At 43.3% G+C, this 25,922-nt stretch overlaps 1 protein-coding gene across 1 annotated transcript in view; it reads right to left on the bottom strand.

Moving 5' to 3' along the window:
• Positions 1 to 703: 703 nt before the first annotated feature.
• Positions 704 to 25,922, bottom strand: part of tmem266 (transmembrane protein 266) — a 74,875-nt gene continuing 49,656 nt past the window's right edge. Inside the window, exons 8-10 of the mRNA XM_048617048.1 lie at positions 22,963 to 23,155; positions 8,285 to 8,347; positions 704 to 1,308 (exon numbers count right to left, since the gene is read on the bottom strand). Coding sequence (XP_048473005.1) covers positions 704 to 1,308; positions 8,285 to 8,347; positions 22,963 to 23,155 — 861 coding nt within the window. The remainder of the gene's footprint in view (positions 1,309 to 8,284; positions 8,348 to 22,962; positions 23,156 to 25,922) is intronic.

Below are 25,922 nucleotides of genomic sequence, written 5' to 3'. Positions count from 1 at the left end.
AGCATAAATACCTATCCTTAATTGCCCCTTGAGAATATGGTGGTGAGCCACCTCGAAATGGACAGTTATGTGGATTTGGAGTGTGAGGGCCAAATTGGATAAGGACAACAAATTTTCTGCCAAAACAGCATTTCACAATAACTATTAATATTCAGAAATTAACAGCATTTAAATTCCCCTCCTCCTGCCCCTAAAGAATTTGAACTCATTTGCTCTAGAGATTCAGTCTGAGCTTATAGACCACTAATTCAGTGACATTACCATTGTGGCACAATACCATCAATTGATAGGTTGAAGTATCAGTAGCATGATCATTAGCAAAAACAGGACTCACTGACCCCAACAGTACAGTCTTCATCTCACTACAAAAACATTCATTGACTCGTGGTCCATTGCTATCCATTGAGTGCAATTTCTCCCAGCTCATTCTTCCAATTATGTCATGTTCAGCGCTTCAAGACAAACATTACAAAGAAAAAGGAAAGCCACAGATTCAAAATGTAAAAAAAAAAGTAATTGTTTGTCATATTGTTTTGCATCTACTCAGCATTTCAGATGGTGCCGATGGCAAAACGTTCTTCACCATAACCCGACCGGGTTCCCGTTTCCTGAATTCTATCCGATAATGGATCCGTGACTGCCAGAATCAGAAGAGCTCCCACTGCTTGAAGCGTGGGGAGTGCTGCTCTGGGCACAATGAAGACTAAGAATCCGGCAGTCTGTTCACTGTAGGTTCTGTGGGCTCCAGAAATCTGTACTTTTCTTCGAGCGTGATGTCGTTGCCTTGAATCTGGATGACTGGCGTTGTTGGATGCACACAGAGATGGTCCTGGTTCTTTTTGTTACAAATGTTAACCCTGTGTCCCAGCTCTGGGCTGGCGTTAGTGGACCCAGCTGGACTTGGCAGCTTGAGGTTTACTGGGTCCAGGTCTTTCTGAGTCAGGCACGAATCCTCCGATAAGGTGGACAGGAGTTTCTGCACCACCACCCTTGTGTCCTGGTGCACTCCTGCCTCCTTCTCGGGCCTCTCCAACAGGTAGCTTTCGGACGATGCTTCCCTGGTTGTGCTGCAGTCTGTGGAGGAGCCCAGGGTTTGGCTACTGATGCTCTGGGCTTGTGTGGTGGTGCTGTCTATAGATCTGGAGGCACTGCCCGAATTATCGCTCACGGAACTGCTTGCCCTCTCGAGCTTCGCCGGCGCCTCCACTGTCAAGAGGTCGGACGAGGCATTGTGAAGGGAGCTGGGAAGATGGACATCAATGGCAGCGGTTGTGATAACGTGGGAGGCACCTTCTGGAATTCCCGTCTCTAAGAAAGACAAGCAGAGTTATCGCCACATAGAAAATCACTAAGGGTTCACTTGTATTTCAGCTGCAGTGCTGAATTAAAGCTATTTCAGTTGATATCGGCCTTGTAGTGAGAGTGTAAATGCAACTTATGACACCCATAGAAAATCACTAAGGGTTCACTTTTATTTCAGCTGCAGTGCTGAATTAAAGCTATTTCAGCTGATATCGGCCTTGTAGTGAGAGTGTAAATGCAACTTATGACACCCGTAAACCCGCGCCCTAAGAGTGGTTTGAAACCATTTGGAGGAAGAAGTCCCTCTCTTTCATTTTGCAACTGGCACAGACCATGAAACCCAATTTTCACTCCAAATTTAACATTGGTATAAAGTAGTTTCAGATTTGCAATGCTCTCTTTCCTTTATTCTTTCACAGAATCCTGGCAAGGCCAGCATTTGCGGCCCATCTCTAGATATCTTTAAGTTGAGTGACTTTCCAAACCATTTCAGATTTGACCACATTGCTGCGGTTCTAGGGTCACGTGTGAGCCAGACTGGGTAAGTATGGCAGATATCCTTCCCTAGGAACGGAATCAAATGGGTTTTTAAAACAACATTCAATGATAGTTTCCAAGCCAGGATCACCAAGACTAGCTTTCACTTCCATATTTTAACTGAATCCTAAGTTCACCATGGAGGAATTTGAGCACATCTTCCCAGTACATTAACCTGGATTACAAGGTCTAGTGATATTCATGTTACGCCATCATCTCCATCATTAGTTTATTTCTGGAGTATGAAAGCACCATCAAGAGAAAGCCCTTGCAGTCCTCCAGGGCCTTTTATTAGCTCAAGATGTCTCAATGTGCTTTACAGCCCAGTGAATCCCCCTTGAAGTCTTGTCACTGATGTAACATATGGAAACTGGGCAGACAATTTGAACCTACTGAGTTCTCAAGAGAATTCATCATGTGATCTACATTGAGGAATAAATCTCTCTCCTTCCAAATCATACCAAGGGATTCTTCCTGTCCATCTGAGGAAGCAGATAAAGATCATAAAATGTAGGAGCAGAAGTGGGCCATTCAGCCCATCGAGTCTGCTCTGCTATGCTGCTATTCGATGAGATCATGGGTGATCTGATAATCCTCAATTCCATTTACCTGCCTTTTCTCCATAACCCTTGGTTCCTTACTAATTTAAAATCTGTCAAGCTCAGCCTTGAATGTACTTAACAGTATATCCTCTATCAGTGGTAAAGAATTCCACAGATTTACCACTCTCTGAGAGAAGAAATTTCTTCTGATTCCTATTCTAACTGGGTGACTGCTTACTCTGAGATTATGTTCTCCGCTTTAGGACTCTCCCTCAAGAAGAAACAAGCCTCTAAGAATCTTATATTTTTCAATAAGGTTGCCTCTCCTTAAACTTGAATAAGTATGGACTCAACCTACTCAACTTCTCCTCATAAGATAAAACCCTCTGTACCTGGGATTAACTAACAAAGCCTCAGTTTAACATTCCCACCAAAAGGTGGCTCCTCTGACAATGAGCTTTCCCTCAATACTGTCTGGAATTGTTTGTACTCAAGTCTAAAGAAGTGTGACTTGAATTTGTAAATCACTGACTCAGAGCTTGGTGCTTGCAACTTAGTCACGTAACACCAGGGCAATTACATATAGCATCCAACTAAATGATTTTAACATGGAATAATGGATGCCGCGAGTAATTGAAAAAATACGTAATCTAATCAAGCAACTCAGATGATTTATATATAGAATAATAGATACCTGAAAGTGATTACACAGTGGTAATCCAATCAAGGCATTCAGAATCTGTGAGCAGCAACTCTATAACTGACATTTGAATCTGGAGATTACATTACAGCCTTGAAATCAGTCACCTCAGCCTATTGTACACCTTCAAAAGAAGATGGTTGTTTTGGATTACTGACACTGAAATAAGGGTCAATAGCTGTTCAGGGCCAAGGAGAAATGGAGAAATGTTAATGACACTGTTAGGTATGTCTTTGATGAAACAAGTGCTCTCTGAACAGGTGTGACTGGTGGTAACAGACCATGAATTAATGACCAGATATGGAATTTGGATAGTTTAGGGTTGAAGGGCAGAATTTTTTTTTCTCATTTGGAGTTCAGTCTTTCCCATGTTCCCATATATTAAATATATTCTGTGCTCAATTAATAAGGAGCGTTCATTCAATTTTTAACCACTATTTGTGTTATCAGACAGTTATGAACTAGTTCATGATGGATATAAAAGAAAAATAATTGTGGAATTGATGTGGATTGACTCTTGAGAAAGTTTTGCCATCAATTATTGTTTTCTTTTCGGCTGTGACTCTGTTGGTGATGCTGTTTCCTCAGATTGTGGACTGGAACTTCCCTCCAGAGATGTCAATGCACAATAGAGGGACTGTTCAACAGCCAGAGATGTCGCCTTTCAGGTGACAAATTAAACCAAGGTCCGACTGAAATAACTCCACAGAGGCTGGTATCCTGTCACCTAGTCACCCTTTATTCACATGTGCACAGTACATGGACTCCGAACAGCTAGCTCAGAGTCAGTCCCTAGAGTATTGAGAATCTCTGAGCCTCCTGTTTCTAGCTGTCAGTCAGGGCTCCCTGATTGGCCCAGGATAACAGCCCCAATCAAAGTGTCATACTCAGAGATCTAGCTGGCCCTCGTTCCAATCACTACAGCCACCCACATAAAATCCTGCAGTGCTATTTCGGGGAATATCTGCCAGGTGACTCGGCCAATAATTATTCTTTAAGCAATGTGATTGAAACAGATGATCTAGTCATGATCATTTTGTTGTTTTGTGAAAGCTTGCCGTGTGAAAATTGACTGTTGTGGTTCCCACATTGCACTGTCGTACTTTACTATAATACGGAAATAGTTTATTGGCAGTGAAGTGTTTGACTTCTCCTGAAATCATGAAAGGCGCCATATAACACAAATCTTCCTTTCAGGTTCCTTGTTGTCTCAACACAGCTGTCATTATTTTTAGGAATTTCCTTACCAAGATATTGAGAAACGTACACTTGTATGATTTCTGTTTGCCCAATATTGAGTGGAGACTCCCACGTTATAGGGATATGGATCATGTATTTAAGTGCAAAGTGCCTAGGCTAAGTTTGGTCACTGTAAGGGTTTGGCACGTGCAATTTTATCCAGAGACAGTGCTGAAAGTGAACCAGTTAAAACGTGTAGATTCTCTAGGCAGGAGGGTAAACTGTTAGTGCAGTCAATCTGCAGGGTCATCTGGGATTCAGTGCTAAGAATCACAGTCTAATGATGATGGATCCAGTCTTCTTGGTTCCATTAGTGAACCAGATATGTGGATTTATTATCAACATAACCCAGGTCCAACATGAACCCTCCTGGCTTGGTTATCAAAGAACTGAGTCTGTTACAGGAGGGTTGACTTACACCTGAGGCATTCCACCTTCAATCCATTTACAAATCCCTGGTACCTCCTTCCCAGCAGACACTGTAAGTCCATCAATCAGATAGCCTGACAGTGCTGAGCTTTGAAGGCACACCAGTAAAGTCAGCAAAAGCACAATGGAAACAATAAAGTTGTGTGGATAGATTGCAAAAGTGGCTTGTCTCCCTAAAGAAAAGTTTGAGAGGTGATGTGACCAAGGTGTTCAAAATTACAAGATATCTGGACACTGTAGAGAAAGAGAAACTGTTGTAAATTTGCTAAGTATCTTGGACTGACACTTTAGGAGCCTGATCATGTGATGTCATGTTAATGTCATCAGGCATTTTTTGCAGGAAATAACTTAGCTTAAACTTGCTGTCTGCAGAGTGAACATCTCCTGCTGTTTAACACTTCAGCCTCCTGATCCTTCCTGAAATGTAACAGAAACTGTTTCCATTGACAAAAACAGTCAAGAACGGGAGAATATGGATTTAATGTTAATCAGCAAAAGAACTAAAGATGACGTAAGGAAAAAGCATGCTGCCAGTGGTTAGGATCTGAATTAACTGCCTGAGAGTGTGGTGGAGACCAGTTTAATTTTGGCTTTCAAAAGGGAATTGGGTAAACACTTGAAATGAAAAGCAATTGCAGTGCTGCAGGAAAAGATATGAACAGTGTTTGGAACCAGGTGGATCTCATTGACTATGAGATTCTTGTTAACCTGGGTCAATCAGGGACCTCTGGCTGGCAGATATAAACAAGAGATTCGTAGAGTCTCCTGAATTCAGGGACTGACTCTGAGTTGGCTGGTCACAGCCAGTGTGCACATGTAAATAAAGGGTGACTTGGTGATGGGATACTGACCTCTGTGCAGTTATTTCAATATGGCAGCATTAACAGCTAATTTGCTCTACAGGAGAGCCAGCATGAGTTTGAAGGGCCAAAAAGCCTTCTTCTGATGACGAAGGGCAGGAATGGGCCAGCTATATGGCAAGCCTGTCCCGTGCCACAGTGGCCCCAGCAGAAAAACTTAACCCCTTTGTAAAGTCCTTCCTTTCACGTAATCTAAGAATCATTGAATGGTCACAGAACAGAAGGAGGCCACTCAGGCTGTCATCTCCATGCTGACATTATACAAGAGCAAATCACCAAAACCCAACTCCTTGCTTTTACCCCTGGAGCCCTGCAACTTTCTTCAGATAATGGTCCAATTTCCTTTTGAAAGTCTAGATTGAACCTGCCTCCACCTCATGTTAGGCAGTGCATTCCTAATCCTAACCACTTGCTGTATGGAAAAAAAAAAGATTTTTCCTTGCGTTGCCATTGCTTCTTCTGTCAATGATCTTAAATCTGTGCTCATTAATTCTGGATCCTTGTGCTTTGGAAATGGTTTCTCCCTATCTGCTCTTTCCAGACTCCATGTGATTTTGAACACCTCAGTCAAATCTCCTCCTTTTCTTTTTCACTAGGGAAAACAGTCCTAACTTTTCTGATCTTCATAACTAAAGTTCTTCATCTCTGGGACTGTGTTAATGAATCTTTTCTGCACCATCTCTAATACCTTCAGACCTTTCCTAAAGTGCAGTGTCAAGAACTGGACACAAGTCTTCAGTTGATGTTGAGCCATGCTTTATGCAAGTTTATTATGACATCTTTGATTCCGCGCTCTGTACCCCTATTTATCAAGCCTAAGATACAGTATGCTTTATTAACTGCCCTGGTTGACTGCCCTGTCACCCTCAACGATTTTTCCCTGTCGTCCTTTAGCACTGTACCCTTTATGTAAGGTTGCCTCTCCTTATTCTTCCTCTCAAAATAAATCACCGGGAGTGGCCAACATAAACCCAGGCAAATCAGCGGGATCAGAAAGAGAGGAAATGAGATCTGGAACGTCCTCTCTGTTCCTGCAGAACATACATTTATATTGATCACTTGGGATGAATTAAATCCAAACACTTGTGCCTTAGTCACTGAAGAGCAAATAAATCCTACAGACTTTACCATGTGTTTGTCCTGTCCTGTCCTACCAGGGGTTCTCCTTTTGTGGTGCGACTCTTATCTGTCTCGGGCTATTCTCACACATTCTCCGTAGCTCGTCTGCCAATGCTCTGGGTCATTTATCATCCAGCTACATCCCTCTTTCTGCTGCCCTCCAAGAGACTATCTGGAAGAGATCTCTGCAGCTATTCAGCTCTGATCGAATGAATGGCCAAAATGCAGATATTTTGCAGGATCCCAGAGTTTAAAAACCAGGCGGGAAAACACACTGACGCTTCATCAGAGGCTGCACTGAGGATGTTACCAAGCACGGTAATGAAACGTCTGCGGAACAGCAAACCAGCTCGGCGAGCCAACCAACCTCAACACCCACAACCCGAGCTGCAGATCTACTCCAAAACCTTAAATGCAGATATTTTCTGGGTGTCACTGCTTAGGAATTTTTTTTTTTCTTCTGCAATTTCAAGCCCCTCTTCATTTGTCTTATATATTGTCTTATAATGTGGAATCTTAAGCTTCCACATTTCAGTGGCTTCTATTTTTCTTCCACAGATCTTCAGTTATCATCTCTATGTGCTACAGTTCCCAAAACAGACACATTATACGTGATTAAGGGACAAAGTTCGTTTGGGGCCTGTTCTAGCCAATGGGGCAATTCAATACTTCAAAACACACAGGTTTTGTTTACTCATTCACAGGATGAGGATGTCACTGGTCAGGCCAGCATTTATTGCCCATCCTTAACTGCCCTCTGGGCAATTAAGAATCAACAACATTGCTGCAGTTCTGGAGTCACATGTAAGCCAGACCAGGTAAGGATGGCAGTTTCCTTCCCTAAAGGGCATTAACGAACGAGATGGGTTTTCCCAACAATTGGCAATGGATTCACATTCATCATTAGACTCTTAATCCCAGATATTTATTGAACTCAAATTCCACCATCTGCCATGACATGATTCAAATCCAGATCCCCAGAACATTAGCTGGGTCTCTGGATTAACAGTCCAACAATACCAATAGGCCATTGCCTCCCCTATTAACATAATAGTTAACTTAATGTTGGTTGAATGAGCCTGTAAGTTTTGTTGGGATATGATCCTGGGATTGTTATTCAATTTTTTTATAGCTGGGGGCCACTGAAAGTTTAAACAAGTGATGTTGATTGTGACATATGTTCAGATGATTAGCGTCTACAGAACAGGGTGGAGGGGCTGAATGGCCCAGTGCCAGGGATTTACTTTATCTTTGATCATTCTTTACGTGGCAAAGACCTTCCTAAAGTCAACTTTTGCTGCTCATCTTTTAGTTTCCATCAACAGAGACAAGATGTTTGTTGCTTAGGGGAGGTTGAAAGCTTCTTAATGCCAACTAATTGGGTCACGACTTCAGCTGAACTGAAGAGACTGTGGTGAGGAGGAATGAGGACAGATGAGGGGATAATAAGGTGTAGAGCTGGATGAACACAGCAGGCCAAGCAGCATCATAGGAGCAGGAAGGTTGACGTTTCGGGCCTAGACCCTTCATCAGAAAAGGGGATGTTTTGTACTCACCGCTGTTGGGTTCACTGTAATACTGGCTGATGTAATTGTTCATATCGTCTCTGGTGACTGCTTCTGCAAGATAAATTGTGACAAGTGAAGCACGTTGCACAGCTCTCACTTTAACAGACCTGGGAATCATATCATCGAGTCTATTCTGGTAAACATCGCTTTCAGCTTCTGTCCATCATTATCAGGATCATTTTCTCTGCTGTGCAACATTGAACTGATCATCTGATCTGGAATTCACTAACACACACACATTTCCTCCGTCTGTAAGGGTCTCAAATTCATTTGACTTATGACAAAATTTCTAAAGTACTGGGGATATTCTGAAATTGTGACACAAGGTAGCAACTGGCTCAGTGGTTGCTGCCTCATGGCACTAAGGACCTGGGTTCATACCTATCCTTGGGTGACTGTCTGAGTGGAGTTTGCACATTCTCCTGTGTTGGTGCAAGTTTCTTCCCTAGGCTTCTACTTTTCTTCCACTCAGCTAGTTCCAGTTGCCCACATTTTGTCCATATCCCTCTAAACCCTTCCTATCCAATTGTATCTCAAATGTTGCTATCGTACCTGCCTCAACCACTGTCTCTAGCAGCCCATTCCATATACACACCACTTTCTGTGTGAAGAAGTTGTCCCTCAGGTCCTTCTTAAATCTTTACCCTCTCACCTTAAACCTATGCCCTCTAATTTTCAACTCCCCATCCCTGGGAAAAAGACTACATGCATTCATCCTATCTAGTCCCCTCATGATTTGATACATCTCAATAAGGTCACCCCTCGTTCTCCTGCGTTCCAAGGAATAAAGTCCCATCCTGGCCAACCTCTTCCAATAACTCAAGCCTACTAGTCCTGGCAACATCCTCATAAATCTTCTTTGCACACTTTCCAGTTTAACTTTCCTATAACAGGGTGACCAAAACTGTACATAATACTCCAAGGGCGGCCTCAGCAACAATTTATACAATTGTAACATAACGTCCCAACTCCTACGATCACTGTCTCGACAGATGAAGGCCAGCATGCTAAATGCCTTCTTCACCACCCTGTCTACCTATGATGCCGCTTTCAATGAATGATGTACTTGTACTCCTAGGTCCCTCTGTTCCACAACGCTCCTCAGGACCTTACCTCAGGATGTGCAGTCTTAGACATGGGAAATGCAGGGTTACAGGGATTGTGTAGGCTGGGTCTGGGTAGGATGCTCTTTGGAGGGTCAGTACAGGTCAAATGGCCTGCTTCCACACTGTAGGGATTTTATGAAAGGTGCTATTTAAATGGATTCTATGATCTTTAAATGCGAGTTATTTCTTTGTTATCCACTTATGTGTTACTTATAGGGCAGTGCCATACCTATAGTGATTGTATGATGCCCACCAGCCCTGCTTGCCCCCTTCTCTATTTCTCCCTCTATTCTCTTTAATGTCCTGACTCCTGTTGGGTTTACACAATGCTCTCAGTGCAGTGTCCTTTACAATTGTGAAACTCGGTAAAACAAAGCAAAGAACTGTGGATGCTGAAGATCTGAAACCAAAACAGAAATTGCTGAAGAAACTCATCAGGTCTGGCAGCATCGTTGGAGAAAGAAACAGAGTTAACGTTTCGAGTCCACTGACTGTTTTTTCAGACTAGGTGACCACTTTACGGAACACCTCCGTTCTGTTCATAGGAATGATCCTGAACTCTCACTTGTGTGCCATTTCAATAACCCCCTTGTTTTCATGCTAACAATTCCATCCTCAGCCTGCAGCAATGTTTCGGTGAAGCAGAATACAAGCTTGAGGAATGTCACGTTATTTCCCACTTAGACAATTTACAGCCTCTAGGACTCAATATTGAAAATGCCACAACTTCAGAAACTGACCACATTATATCTGTTCTCCAGACACCTTAAATTCTCTCTGTTCCCAACCCCACAGCCTTGTCTTGTTGGTGTCTTGTTTACTCTTCACAGAGAGGATCTATTCTCACCCTCTCACATCTTATTTTATGCCCATTTTATGTCTTTTTTCTTTCTCACCACCATTAACAACCCCTAAGTTTTATTGCATTGGACCATTACACCATCTACACCCTTGCACCTTCTCTGCATCTGTCAAAAGAACATTAAAATATTTTTAAACCTGTTCAGTTCTGGTGAAGAGTTATACTGGACTGGAAATGTGGACTCTGTTTCTCTCTCCACAGACGCAGCCAGACCTGCTGAGTTTCTCCAGCATTCTCTGTGTTTGTTTTAGGTTTCCAGCACCTACAGTGTATATAGACACATCTGGTATCATTCTTGTAAACTTTTTCTGTACTGCCTGTTTAGCATGGGTGGCACAGTGGCTCAGTGGTTAGTACTTAAATGCTGAGTGTTTTCAAGTGTATTGCTAACTTCCTACCATCACACTTTAACTTGTAGTAAAATCCATTGTGCATTTCCCTTGTGCCTTAAGTTGGGAGAGAAACAAGATTCTAATGAGCTGTAAATGATCTACTTATGACACTGGACAGAGATGAATCTCCCCCACCGCCTCTGTCTCATAATTAAGTTTGCTTAAGAATGTAAACATAAAAAATACGAGCAGTAATAGGCCATTCGGCCCTTTGAGCCTGCTCCACCATTCAATAACTTCATAGTTGACCTTCTACCTCCGCTTTCTTCCCTGATATCTACGTCTCTTGAATCCAAAGGTGCACAAAATTCTACGTATCTCAGATTTGAATGTACTCAATAACTGACCGTTTACAGCTCTCTAGTGTAGAGACTTGCAAAGATGTGCAAACCTCTGTGTGAAGAAATTCTTCTTTTTCTCAGTCAAAATTGATTGAACTCTTACTCTGAATTTAGTTAGAGAGTGAGATCTAGTAAAATAGATCTTACACTATTAGCCCTTTCTAGTATTGAATGTCTTTTAAAACTTCATTAACTGTTAAAAGTTCTTTTTCTTTACATAGTCCCTCATTCATTTGTATGAGATAGATGAATAGGAATAGTTCACATTGTTCACTTGTCTGTCATGTTGGAATCCTCAGCACTACCCATATCCACCTATATTCATGAGAAAGAATGAATTAAAAGCAAAACACTGGGCCAATTCAAAAAACTGAGACTGGCATCTTTGTGACTTAAGGAAGTTCTTGGGAAGGTCCTTGGGCTGTTTCACTGCAGTAAGGGGATTTCATAAGTGCACATCACTGTTGTTGAGTCCACACAAACTAAAGGAGGGCAAGATATGATTGATCTGTGATATCTGCCCACATTCGAAGGCCCATCATAGGTGAATCTAGTCATCGAGGCTACTTCGCTGTTCAATCATGTCATGACTAATCTGATCATTCTCAACTCCATTTTCTCGCCTTTTCTCCATAACTCTTGCTTCCCTTACTGATTAAAAATATGTCTGTCACAGCCTTGAATATAGCTGATGGCCCAGCCTTGACAGCCCTCTGCGGTGAAGAATTCCACAGATTCACTGCCCTCAGAAAGAAGAAATTCCTCCTCATTTCTGCCTTAAGTGGGTGATCCATTACTCTGAGATGAAGCCCTCTGATCCTAGACTCTCCCGCAGTGGGAAACAGCCTTTCCGTATCTAAACTGTCAGGTCCCTAAAGCATCTTGTATGTATTGATAAGGACACCTCTCATTTGCTTGCAAATGTACACTAATATGATTAGAATGGCTACAAAGGGGCAGGCAATGCACTGGAAATGTGCTGCTGTTTTTTTGACACAGTACTGTAAGGGGTGCTCATCCGAAGGAAATCAGATTAATACAGGAAGGAAGAACAAAGCAGAAATGATATTGTTATCCTGGGATTTGGGCTTGAAGGCTAGTGGAGAAACTGGGAAATCTCAAAATTGATGTCTGCAAAAAGAGAGCCATCCATAATTTCTTATTCATCATGACTAATCAGAACAAAAAAGAAAGCAAAATACCACTTAGCACTTTCTCGTTCAACTGTGAGACAGTGGGGAGAAGGTTTCCCTTCAAAAGAGAACCATTACAGATGTAATCTTCCTTGCTGTCTCAGTAAGGTTCTCTCATATTGATGCGGCGGTGCCAGGGGCCCAGCCTATCTCAGTGATGGCAGCCAGTCCCTGAGAGTCTGTGGCGTCCCTCTTCCACAGCAGCTGGTAGTCTTCAGGCGAGAGAAACAGATGTCTTCTGTGGACCACAATCCACTCAGTACATGACCCAAACCACTGAGCACTCTGTACCTGAAATAGCTGCACTCTAGAGATGGCAATCTAACCTGACATACAAAGAGAACATAACTGGTTTCCCAGGTTCCACAGACCATTAAAAGCTTTTCTGGCCCCCGCTCTCCTCTAAGTGTCCCCAGTCAGAAGCATGTACTTTGCTAATGTCTTATTTCTAAAGGGATGCCTTGGTGTAGCCTGGGGCCACTCCTCAGGACTAGATGTGGATACATGGGAAAGGCTGCAATTACACTAGATACTCAATGTAAAAAAAATCCACATTCCACTCATCCAGGGTTCATTGTTTACATACTGGCTGACTTCTTGGCAGAATTTCACTAAACTCAACAAGTACGGCTTCTCTCTCTCTCTCTCTCGCTCCCATTGGTTTTCTTTCAAGACAGGCAGTGGAACCAAATTTCAAACCTTTAAATCACAGAATCCCAGTTCTGAGGAAGGGTCACCGGACCCGAAATGTTTTCTCCTCCACAGATGCTGCCAGACCTGCTGAGCTTTTCCAGCAACTTTGTTTTTGTTCCTTTAAATCACAGTGGTTGCCTTTATCCAGTCAACCGTTGATAACAAAAGAATCAAGAGCTGGAGCAGGCCATTCAGCCCCTTGAGTCTGCCCTGCCATTTAATACAATCATGTCTGATCTTATCTCAACTCCACTTTCCTGCCCACTCCCCCTATAACCCTTCAACATTAAAAATCTACCTCCTCAAAATTAATCAGTGTACCTGGCATCCACCGCATTCTGAGTAGCGAATTCCACAGATTAACGACCCATTGTGAGAAGTAATTCCTCCTCATCTCTGTTTTAAATCTGCCACCCCACAGCCTAAAACTGTGACCTCTTGTCCTAGATTGCACCACAAGGGGAAACATATTCTTCAGGTCTACTTTGTCAGTCCCCTTTAGGATGTTGTCAGTAACTACTTTAAATCAAAGAAGTTATTTCAGAAAGCCAGAAGTGACCTATTAACACTATATATTCTTGGGGGCTACCTTATTAATGGGAAGGGCTACAATAAAACCCATGTTCTTTATGCTGCACCAGACAGACTGGATTGTGAATATAGTGCAGTCCTCAGATTATCGCACCCGACTTATCAACCTCATTCACAACATTAAACTCTGCAATTAGGGAAGAAATGTATGAAGTAGGAGCAGAAGTAGGTCACTCAGCCCCTGAAGCTTGCTTTATCATTTGATAATCTCATAGTTAATCTGTTAGTGCTTTGATTTCTACATTCCCATCTATGCCTGATAACTTTTAATCCCCCCGCCTAACAAGAATCTATCCAGTGAAAGAAAAGTCTGTAATAGCGTGAAAGACAGGAGAGGTTGAATGACAGAAGAGTTCATACTCCAGGGCCAAACAGCATTGTGACAGGGCAAGAAAAGAAACAGAAATGTGCCTGGAGCAGGTGTGTTGGTGGCTGCAAAGGAAAGGCATAACAAGCAAAGAAAAGGAAACAGAGTAGGGGCCAGAGATTATGCCCTAAAATCATTGAAATCAAAGTTGAGTCCTAGAGGCTGTAAAGTGGCCCACCTTGTGTTGAGCTTCACTGGAAAGCTGATGCAGACTGAGGACAGAGCTAGAAAATTGAAATTGCAGAGTACTGAAAGAATTTATTATCCATTGACAGATGCCTCAAGGAGGTGATGATGGTCTTTTTTGAACTGGTGGCAGTTTGAAGCAAATGATAGTCTGGCTGAAGGGTAGTTAAGAGTCAACCAGGGGTAGCACAGTGGTTAGCACTACTGCCTCACAGTGCTAGAGACCTGGGTTCAATTCCAGCCTTGGGCAACTGTATGTGTGGAATTTGCATGTTCTCCTGGTGTCTGTGTGGGTTTCCTTGGATTGCTCTGGTTTCCTCCCACAGTCCAAGATGTGGAGGTTAGGTGGGTTATGGGGGTGGGTGTGGTTGGAATGCTCTTTGAAGGGTTAGCATGGGCTGAATGGCCTGCTTCCACACTGTAGGGATTCTATGTGGACATGGGACTGAACCCAGACTGGGTAAGGATGTCAGCTTCCTTTCTAAAAGAGATTTTTAAGAGTCAACCACATTGCTGTGGGTCTAGAGGAACAGGTAGACCAGATCAGGTGAGGATGGTAGATATTTTTATTAAAGAACACTACTGGACTGTTAGGCTTTTACTTGTTACAATCTGATAGCTAGACAGCTGTTTTAACTGATGCCTGCTTTTTATTTACATATTTTACAAACTGAGTTCAAGCTCCCCAACTGCTGTAGTGAGTCTCAGGCTTATTATTCCAAGTCTCCAACCACAACATTATCTCCCTCAATTTTTACATTCCCAAGTTTTTGAAGTCCCAAGCATGGATCTGATTTCCCTTTTCTTATCTGTCTTCCCATTCAACATTGATGTTCAATCGACACCATGGTCGCTTGGGGTTTTCCAGTGTGGAATGCATAAGTGAAGAAATGTAAAAAGAGGTAAGACAGCAATTAAAGGGGGAAATGGTGGCATAATGGCAATGCTATTAGACTAACAATGGAGAGGCTCTATTCAATTCCTTGAAGAATGTGAGTTCAAATCCCCATACAGCAGCTGGTGGAATTCTACTTCTTAAAACATTGATTTATTGAAAGCTCACCATATGATGTTGACAAGGGAACTTTGAACAAATGTCATTAAATAGGAAAATCTGCTGTCCTTACCTGTTTTGGTCTCTACATGACTTTAGACCGATAGCAATATAGTTGACTCTTAACTGCCCTTTGAAATGGTCCAGCAAGTTACTTAATTCAAAGGTAATGACTGATGGGCAACAAATACTGGCCTTGTCAGTGACCCTCACATTCCATAATAGAATAAAGAAAAGAAAATTAACCTCTTCAATCATGCTCATGAATGGAAATTTTCAAAATGCCAGTCCAGTGTACATTATCTGTTTGATGGGGTGAAGTGTGAGGTTGTTAAACAGAGTCTAGGATTGAAATGTTTTGGAGAGCATTATTGGAAAATAGATAAGATCTCTGAGAATGAGAGAAACAAAAGCTGGGGAATAGCAAGCTAAATGAAACAACAATGATTTGTATTTATTTACAGAGTACTTTTAATATGGAAAAGAAGGTCTCACAAATGAGTCACTCACAATCTATTGCTGCCTATTTAAAGCAGTCTAAAACCAGACCCTCCACAATTTCTACTAACAATGGTCATTGATTTATTGCATGCCCTACCTGTACAGTGGGTGGCACTGACACTGGCCATTCAAAGTAACTAGCTACAGCATGAAACAAAATACTATTCGCTGTCCAAGGTCCTGCAGCAAGAAGAGCGATAACAAGGTGAAGAGCTGGATGAACACAGCAGGCCAAGCAGCATCAGAGGAGCAGGAAAGCTGATGTTTCGGGCCTAGACCCTTCTTCAGAAATGGGGGAGGGGAAGGGGTTTCTCAAGTAAACAGGGAGAGAGGGGGAGGCAGATAGAAGATGGATAGAGGAGAAGATAGGTGGAGAGGAGACAGACAGGTCAAAGAGGTGGGGATGGAGCCAGTAAAGGTGAATGTAGGTGGGGAGTTAGGGAGGAGATAGGTCAGTCCAGGGAGGACGGACAGGTCAAGGGGGCGGGATGAGGCTAGTAGGTAGGAGATGGGGGTGGGGCTTGAGGTGGGAGGAGGGAATAGGTGGGAGGAAGGACAGGTTAGGGAGGCGGGGACAAGCTGGGCTGGTTTTCGGATGCGGTAGGGGGAGAGGAGATTTTGAAGCTTGTGAATTCCACATTGATATCATTGGGCTGCAGGGTTCCCAAGCGGAATATGAGGTGCTGTTCCTGCAACCTTCGGGTGGCATCGTTGTGGCACTGCAGGAGACCCAGGATGGACATGTCGTCTGAGGAATGGGAGGGGGAGTTGAAATGGTTCACGACTGGGAGGTGCAGTTGTTTAGTGCAAACCGAGCGTAGGTGTTCCGCAAAGCAGTCCTCAAAATCTCTGGCAACCACCTGGAAACCGATATCCATTTCAAGCCCACCGACTCCTACAGCTACCTAGAATACACCTCCACCCACCCACCTTCCTGCAAAAATGCCATCCCCTATTCCCAATTCCTTCGCCTCCGCCGCATCTGCTCCCAGGATGAGGCATTCCACTCCCAAACATCTCAGATGTCCTCGTTTTTCAAGGACCACAACTTCCCCCCCTCAGTGGTCGAGAACGCCCTCGACTGTGTCTCCTGCATTTCCCGCAATTCATCCCTCACATCCCCTCCCTGCAATAAGAACCAAAACAGAAGCCCCCTCATCCTCACGTACCACCCCACCAACCTCCGGATCCAACGCATCATCCTCTGACACTTCCGCCATCTGCAATCTGACCCCACCACAAAGACATTTTTCGCTCCCCACCCTTATCTGCTTTCCGGAGGGACCACTCTCTCCAGGACTCCCTTGTCCGCTCCACACTCCCCTCCAGCCCCACCACACCCGGCACTTTTCCTTGCAACCGCAGGAAGTGCTACACCTGCCCCTACACCTCCACCCTCACCCCCATCCCAGGCCCCAAGAAGACTTTCCACATCAAGCAGAAGTTCACCTGCACATCTGCTAATGTGGTATACTGAATCCGCTGTTCCCGTTGTGGCCTCCTCTACATCGGGGAAACCAAGCGGAGGCTTGGGGACTGCTTTATGGAACACCTACGCTCGGTTTGCACTAAACAACTGCACCTACCAGTCGTGAACCATTTCAACTCCCCCTCCCATTCCTCAGACGACACGTCCATCCTGGGCCTCCTGCAGTGCCACAACGATGCCACCCAAAGGTTGCAGGAACAGCACCTCATATTCCGCTTGGGAACCCTCCGCCCAATGGTATCAATGTGGACTTCACAAGCTTCAAAATCTCCCCTCTCCCTACCGCATCCCAAGACCAGCCCAGCTTGTCCCCGCCTCCCTAACCTGTCCTTCCTCCCACCTATCCCCTCCTCCCACCTCAAGCCCCACCCCCATCTCCTACCTACCAGCCTCATCCCGCCCCCTTGACCTGTCCATCCTCCCTGGACTGACCTATCCCCTCCCTAACTCCCCACCTACACTCACCTTTACTGGCTCCATCCCTGCCTCTTTGACCTGTCTGTCCCCCTCTCTCCCTGTTTATTTTAGAACCCCCCTTCCCCTCCCCCATTTCTGAAGAAGGGTCTAGGCCGGAAACGTCAGCTTTCCTGCTCCTCTGATGCTGCTTGGCCTGCTGTGTTCATCCAGCTCTACATCTTGTTATCTCAGATTCTCCAGCATCTGCAGTTCCTACTATCTCCTGCAGTAAGATGTTTATTGACCCAAATGGATAGCTGCTGTTGTGTACAGTTTCATTGCAGTTTCAGTGCCCATCTACGGAGCTCCTAAAACTAAAATGGTAGGTACATCGGAAATACAGTAAGGTCTGTTAAGTCATTGAATGTACAATGGAAATTCTCAGAGCCACTAACCACTGTGTTTTAGCCGTTGAGTTAATGAACTGTTGGATGTAAGAACATTAGATTGTGTCCTGGGTACCAGTTCTAGCTTCATGCTTGAATTGTTTAATGAAAAACACATGGTTTTACTCAGTTTTCAGGTTAGTAAAAGTTCTGCTTCCACACACTCAAAAGCCTATGCTTTTGTATAACAGCAGGAAATCTGAAATAAAAATAAAGTGCTGGAGAAACTCGGAAGGTCTGGCTGCTTCTGTGGAGAGAAAAACGGAGTTAATATTTTGAGGCTGATATGACTCCTCTTCAGTTAAAAAAAAATTTGAAGCTTGTTTCATATCTTCACCCACATTCATTTCTCCTTGGAGAATAGTGGGCAAGTTTTTTGACAGACCGTGTAACAGCTAAATTTTGAAGAGTCATATTGGACTCAAAATATTAAGTGTTTCTCTCTCCACAGATGCTACCAGACCTGCTGAGTTTCTTCAGCAATTTCTGTTTTTATTTCTGCATTTCTGAAGGCTATTTGTCTCCCTTCATATTACAATTCAGCATTCTACTGGTCATAGAGTCATACAGCACGGAAACAGACTCTTTGGTCCAACTCGTCCATCTGACCAAGTTTCCCAAACTAAATAGTCTCATTTGCCTCCGTTTGGCCCATATCTTTCTAAACCTTTCCTATTCATGTACCTGTACAAATGTCTTTTAAATGTGTAACTGTACCTGCATCTACCATTTTCTGATTTGGCCCACTACCACTCTCATTATATTCTGAACACTGTTAGGCCACTGAATAGGCCTTAATGAAAGGGATTGAACATTTGTAACAATGTTAACATTAAGTGTGTGTGAATAATGAATGAGATGATGAATCATTATGAGCAACACTGAATTATAAGTTTCCTAATTGTGAGATGGACCTTGATACTGCTTGTGGGAAATAGTTTGCAATATCTATAATAATAGAATAAATCCTTTTAACTCCAGTGACAAGAAGGATTGTAATATTCTTGGTGATGAGATTATGTGTAATGTTTCCTTTGGTGGTTATAATCTCTCTGGCACTGAAATTGCCTATAATATCCTCAATTGCTCTGCAATGTTTCCAAGGACAATGTGGACTGCTGTATTGCAATATTCTCATGGGCTGTAATATTGAAACTTTATACAAAGGGAAAGGTTCAGAACTACGAAATTCAAGTAGCTGTAAGATCACTATTGTAGCTCAGTAATAGGACTCCTGTCTGTGAATTTGCAACATTGGGTCAAGACCCATGCCAAGACTTATTGGATATGGAAGATATGTTTGTGATATATTTGTTACTCAGACTAAAACAAAATACTGTGGATCCTGGAAATCTGAAATGAAATGCTGGATAGACTCAGCAAGACTGACAGCATCTGTGGAGAGAGCAACAGAGTTTACATTTCAAATTTGATAATGATTTCTTCAAAACTCAGTCTATCAAAAACTTCTCCACTATTCCCCAAGAAGAAATCAGTGCGGGTGAAGATATAGGAACAGGAGTAGGCTATTGGCTCCTTCAAGATTGCCCTGCTATTCCATACGATCATGGCTGATCGAACACTTCAATGTCTCCTATTCACCCTCATCCCCATAACCCTTTACGCCACTGGTAATCAGAAATCTATCAATCTCTACCTCAAACATATTCAAAAACTGATCCTCTACAGCCCTCTGTGGTAGAGAATTCCATAGGTTCATGACCCTCTGAGTAAAAATAATTTCTCCTCATCTTGGACCTAAGTGGTATCACCTTTTCTTTAAATTGTGTCCCCTGGCTCTAGACTCACCAACCAGGGGAAACATCTTAACTACATCTACACTGTCTATGCCTTTAAGTTTTTGTAGGTTTCGATGAGATCACCTATCACTCTACAAAACTGGACAGAATACAGATCCAGTTTGTTTCACACTTCATAGGACAGGCCTATCATCACAATAACAAGTCCAGCGAACCTTTGTTGCACTCCTTCAATGGCAACAAAGGAACAAGCTTCAAGTGTCTAGGCTTTTCCTTCAGTCCACAATCTCCAGACTCATAAATTCTAGGCTGATATTTTAAAAACCTTAGGACTGCAGGCAAGAGAATTTCTTGCTATGCCCTGCTTCATCTCAGAACCACATCCACAAGCATCCACTCCCTCCACCACTGACGCTCAATAGCGGTAGTGCGTACTATCGACAAGATGCACTGTAGAAGTTCACCAAAGATGCTTACAATCCACCTTCCACACCCATAACCACTACATCTAGAAGGACAAAGTCAGCAGTTACATGAGAATACCATCAACTGCAAGTTCCCCTCCAAGCCACTCACCACCCTGACTTCCAAATACATCACCATTGCTTCAGTGTCGCTGGGTAAAAATCCTGGAATTCCTGCTGAGCATAAATTGGGAACAGATGTTCTCAGGGAAATGCACAACAGAAATGTGGAGGTTGTTTAGGGAGCACTTGCTACGAGTACTGGATAGGTTTGTCCCACTGAGACAAGGAAGGGACGGTAAGATGAAGGAACCTTGGATGACAAGACAGGTGGAACTTCTGGTCAAGAGGAAGAAGGAAGCTTACTTAAGGTTGAGGAAGCAAGGATTAGACAGGACTGTAGAGGGTTACAAGGTAACCAGGAAGGAACTGAAGAATGGACTTAGGAGAGTTAGAAGGGGGTATGACGGGTAGATTAAGGAAAACTCCAAGATGTTCTATACTTATGTGAGGAACAAGAGGATGGCCAGAGTGAGGGTAGGGCCAATCAGGGATAGTGGAGGGAACTTGTGCGTGGAGTCGGAGGAGGTAGGTAAGGTTCTTAATAAATACTTTGCTTCAGTATTCACCAGTGAGAGGGACCTTGTAGTTTGTGAGGACAGCGTGAAACAGTCTGATATGCTCGAACAGGTTGATGTTAGAAAGGAGGATGTGCTAGAAATTTTAAAAAACATGAGGATAGGTAAATACCCTGGGCCAGATGACATATACCCAAGGTTGTTAGGGGACGCGAGGGAAGAGATTGCTGCCCCTTTGGCGATGATCTTTGTGTCCTCACTGTCCACTGGAGTAGTACCAGATAATTGGAGGGTGGAAAATATTATTCCCTTGTTCAAGAAAGGGAATAGGGATAATCCTGGGAATTACAGACCAGTCAGTCTTACTTCTGTGGTGGGTAAATTATTGGAGAGGATTCTGAGAGATAGTATTTATGATTATTTGGAAAAGCACAGTTTGATTAGAAATAGTCAGCATAGCTTTGTGAGGGGCAGGTCAGGCCTCACAAGCATTATTGAATTCTTTGAGGATGTGACAAAACACATTGATGAAGGTAGAGCAGTGGATGTGGTGTATATGGATTTTAGCAAGGCATTTGATAAAGTTCCACATGGTAGGCTCATTCAGAAAGTAAGGAGGCATGGGATTCAGGGAAATTTGGCTGTCTGGATACAAAATTAGCTATCCATTAGAAAACAGAGGGTGATAGTAGATGGAAAGTATTCAGCGTGGAGCTCGGTGACCAGTGGTGTTCCGCAGGGATCTGTTCTGGGACTTCTACTCTTTGTGGTCTTTATAAAATGACTTGGATGAGGAATTGGAAGGGTGGGTTAGTAAGTTTGCTGATGACACTAAGGTTGGTGGAGTTGTGGACAGAGTGGAGGGCTGTTGTAGCTTGCAATGGGACATTGACAGGATGCAGAGCTGGGCTAAGAAGTGGCAGATGGAATTCAATCCGGAAAAGTGTGAAGTGATTCATTTTGGAAGGTCGAATTTGAATGCAGAATACAGGGTTAATGGCAGAATTCTTGGCAGTGTGGAGGAACGGAGGGATCTTGGGGTCCACATCCATAGATCCCTGAAAGTTGCTACCCAAGTTGATAGGGCTGTTAAGAATGCGTATGGTGTGTTGGCTTTCATTGGCAGGGGAATTGAGTTTAAGAGTCGTGGGGTTATGCTGCAGATCTATAAAACCCTGGTTAGACCACACTTGGAATATTGTGGTCAGTTCTGGTCACCTCATTATAGGAAGGATGAGGAAGCTTTAGAGAGGGTGCAGAGGAGATTTACCAGGATGCTGCCTGGACTGGAGGATAAGTCTTATGAGGAAAGGTTGAGGGAGCTAGGGCTTTTCCTATTGGAGTGAAGAAGGATGAGAGGGGACTTGATGGAAGTGTACAAGATGATGAGAGGCTTAGATAGAGTGGATAGTCAGAGACTTATTCCCAGGGTGGAAATGACTGTTACGAGGGAGCATAATTTTAAGGTATAGAGGAGATGTCAGAGGTAGGTTCTTTAAACAGGAAGTGGTGGGTGTGTGGAATGCACTGCCGGCATTGGTAGTATCTGGAGTCGGATACTTTAGGGACATTTAAATGACTCTTGGATAGGCACATGGATGATAGTAAAATGTAGGGTATGCAGGGTAGATTGATCTTAGTAGGATAATAGGTCGGCACAACATCGTGGGCCGAAGGGCCTGTACTGTTCTATATTTTATGTTCCTCCAGAATGGCATTATGGGTCTACCTACAGTACATAGTACATCACAGGAACAGGCCCTTCAGCCCACCATGCCTGCGCTGACCATGATGACATTCTAAACTAATCCCACCACCTGCACATGGTCCATATCCCTCTATTCACTGCCTGTTGCTCTGTCTGTCTAAATGCCTCTTAAACATTGCTATCTACAATGGACTGCAATAGGGTTAGGGTTAGGGTTAGGGTTAGGGTTAGGGATAGGGTTAGGGATAGGATTAGGGTTAGGGTTAGAATTAGGGTTAGTGTTAGGGTTACGGTTAGGGTTAGTGTTAGGGTTAGGTTCAAGAAGGCAGTTCGCCATCACCGTCACAATGGCGACGAGTGACGGGCAACAAATACTGGCCCATCCAGCGACACCCATGTCTCACGAGTGAAAAGAAGGAGCCTGTGCTGCACCCCAAGTTTCAACCTTGATGGGATCGTAGCCACCTGCTTAGTTTAGTAAAGTTAACATGTCCAAACGGAGGAGGATTGTGCGAACAGACATTTATTGGTTTCCTTACTTTGTGTTTGGCGTGGATCAATGATGCTGTCAGGACTCTCATCATCGGACACTCCAGTCGCGGAGCCGTCGACTACTTGAAACTTGCTGCTCTGCTTGTTCCAGACGTGGTGCATTTCCATAGCAGCCTCCCTTTCAGCAGCGAGATCCAGGTCCTGCTGTGCTAGGTGGGCCCTTAGCTGTCTGATTTCAAACTATACATTGGGTACAAATGTAGACACATGTTATCATGAGAGACATTTATTATCATCAGAACTGTAGCGGCTTGGTTAGCTCAGCCGGCTGGCTTGCGAGTTTGCAATACAGAGTGATGCCAACAGCTTGGGTTTAATTCCCACACTAGTTGAGGTTACCAGGAAGGACATTCCTTCTCTACCTCTTCCCTTGCCTGTGTCTTGGTGACCCACAGGTTAAACCGCCACCCAGTCACCTCTCTCTAATGGGAGAGCTGCTCTATGATCTGGTAGGACTATGGTGAATTTACATTTACCAAAAGACTGACATTTATACAGAAGCTTTCCATAGGATATATTTTTTAGGGACTTTGGAAGGTTGAGAATTTAGTCTATTTTAGTATTTGATTTTCCTCAGAAAAATTCAGGGATGACTCTACTTTCTAAGCATGCATCAAGTGTATTTAAAATCTCTCTCCAATCAAAAAAAAGTCTAATTTAATGTCTATCCCAGCTCTGGTTTCTGTGGTCTGTTTACTGTCTGTTTACTTTGCTCTGATTGATCACCCAAGTCCAGCAATCAAGCACAGTGAGCCTGGATCAGTGACCAAAGTCACACAGTTGAACATCGACAATGAAACCCTCAAACACTGTAGGCAGGTGTGTGGTGATCAGGTGGTATGGAAAGGGTGATCCTGAAACAGTGGTTGGAAGATTATTCCGTGATATTGCAGTGGAGTGATTGTGACAAAGAGGATCCATATGTGGGGTTGGGGCCAAATTTATCTGGGGAAGTAGTGAATCAGAAAGAAAATAAATTCTTGTATTTATAAAGCACCTTTCAAATTTCCTTGCAGCCACTTACATATTTTTTGAATTGTCAGTGCTATTGTAACATAGGAAACACAGCAATCACCTTGCAGAAGGTAAGTTACCACACATCGCAATGAGAACATGACCAGTTAATCTTTTTTTTAAGAGATCTTTGGCCAGCACTCTGAATGGGAGAAGTGCTATTTTAGTTGGTTAAGTTCCAGGGGCTGGGGTTGAGGGACAGAATTGTCTCTGAGTCTAGGGTTTTAAAGTAATAAATTTCTGTGTGCATTGGACACATCATCAAAAATCAAATTCCATACTGTATTTGGACACAAATCATGCACAACTCAAAAGACACAGACTCTATTTAGGATGGAGGCATTATCTGGATGAGAGGCCAGTTTTGATAGATTGGTGTGAATTCACTGCCCTCTGCTGTCATGCAATGGTAGTACAATCACTGCACCAAGCTGATGACCTTATGATCCCAAATGATCAGTGGGAATTATATTTTATAATGGACTTTTTGTAATGGATTTTTCAAAAGATTTATCCTCAATAGTAAGCCAGTTCTTTATTTATTGTATGACTGTAACATGTAAAGGCTTGTTTGTTTGTGCCCACAAATGTTCCTGGCTCCATAAGCTTTTAATTCTAATCTCTGCTTTGGAGTCACCAAGATTGGTGTATGTGATAAGGGCCATTCAGCCCAGCATAAATCACACATCCAGACACATACAGAGGCACCACCATTGACAATTTTTCAAACATTTTCTTTCCCTTCAGTCCTGTACTCCGATCAATATTTATTCTCCAAGTGAAATAATTGAAACCACATTATTTGGTCATCCAACATATTGCTATCTGTGGGAGCCTGCTGCAGGCAAATCAAGCCACAGTAATTAACAAAAATGCTTAATTGGTTGTAAAAGGCTTTAGCACATGCTGAGGTCAGGAAAAGCCTATATAAATGCATATTCTTTCTTTCCTTGTCTGCAAAAATCTGATGCACATGTCATACGGTTATACAGCATGGAAATAGAGCCTTCAGTCTAATTCATTTGCAGCAACCAGGCGTCCTAATCTGACCACTTTACCAGCATTTGGCCCATATCCCTTTAAAGTCTTCCTATTCATATCCCTTCCAGCATATCAGATGTTGTAATCATACCAGCCTCCACGACTTCCTCTGGCAGCTCATTCCATGCAAGCACCACCCCTGCATGAAAATGTTACCCTTCAGGTCCCTTTTAAACCTATGCCCTCTAGGTTTGGACTCACTTACGCTTGGAAAAAGACCTTGGCTATTCACACTATCCATGCCCCTCACGATTTTATAAACCTATATAAGGTCACCCCTCAGCGTCCCACACTCCAGGGAAAATCAGCCTTTTCAGCCTCTCCCTATCGCTCAAACCCTCCAATCCTGGCAACATCCTTGTAAATCTTTTCTGCACCTTGTCAAGTTTAATAAAATATTTTCTGTAGAATGGTGACCAGAATTGTATGCAGTATTCTAAAAGTGGCCTCACCAATGTCCTGTACAGCCACAACATGACATCCCAACTCCTATATTCAATGCACTGACTAATGAGGGCAAGCGTACCAAACACCTTCTTCACTATCCTGTATACCTGTGATTCTACTTTCATGGAACTATGCACTTGCATCCCTAGGACTCTTTGTTTGGCAACACTCCCCAGGGCCCTACCCTTAACTGTATAAGTCCTGCCCTGGTTTGCCCATGCACAAGGATTTCTCTGGTTTAAGTCTCAGATTTCCCTTTTGAGCCAGTCTTATTGTGAAACAGTTTAATTTTAAAGCAGTGCTCAGTACATTTGAATTCTACCATGTGGTCTTTTCATTGTGGCCTGTTTCATTAACTGGCTGATCTGCAAGAGAAACAGAATGGTATAACCCTAGACAACAAGGTGTACAGCTGGATAAACACAGCAGGCCAAGCAGCATCAGA

This window comes from Rhincodon typus, chromosome 36 (assembly GCF_021869965.1).
Source record: "Rhincodon typus isolate 14 chromosome 36, sRhiTyp1.1, whole genome shotgun sequence".
NCBI classification, from domain to species: Eukaryota; Metazoa; Chordata; class Chondrichthyes; order Orectolobiformes; family Rhincodontidae; genus Rhincodon; species Rhincodon typus.
This window is presented reverse-complemented; position numbering and strand designations above follow the sequence as displayed.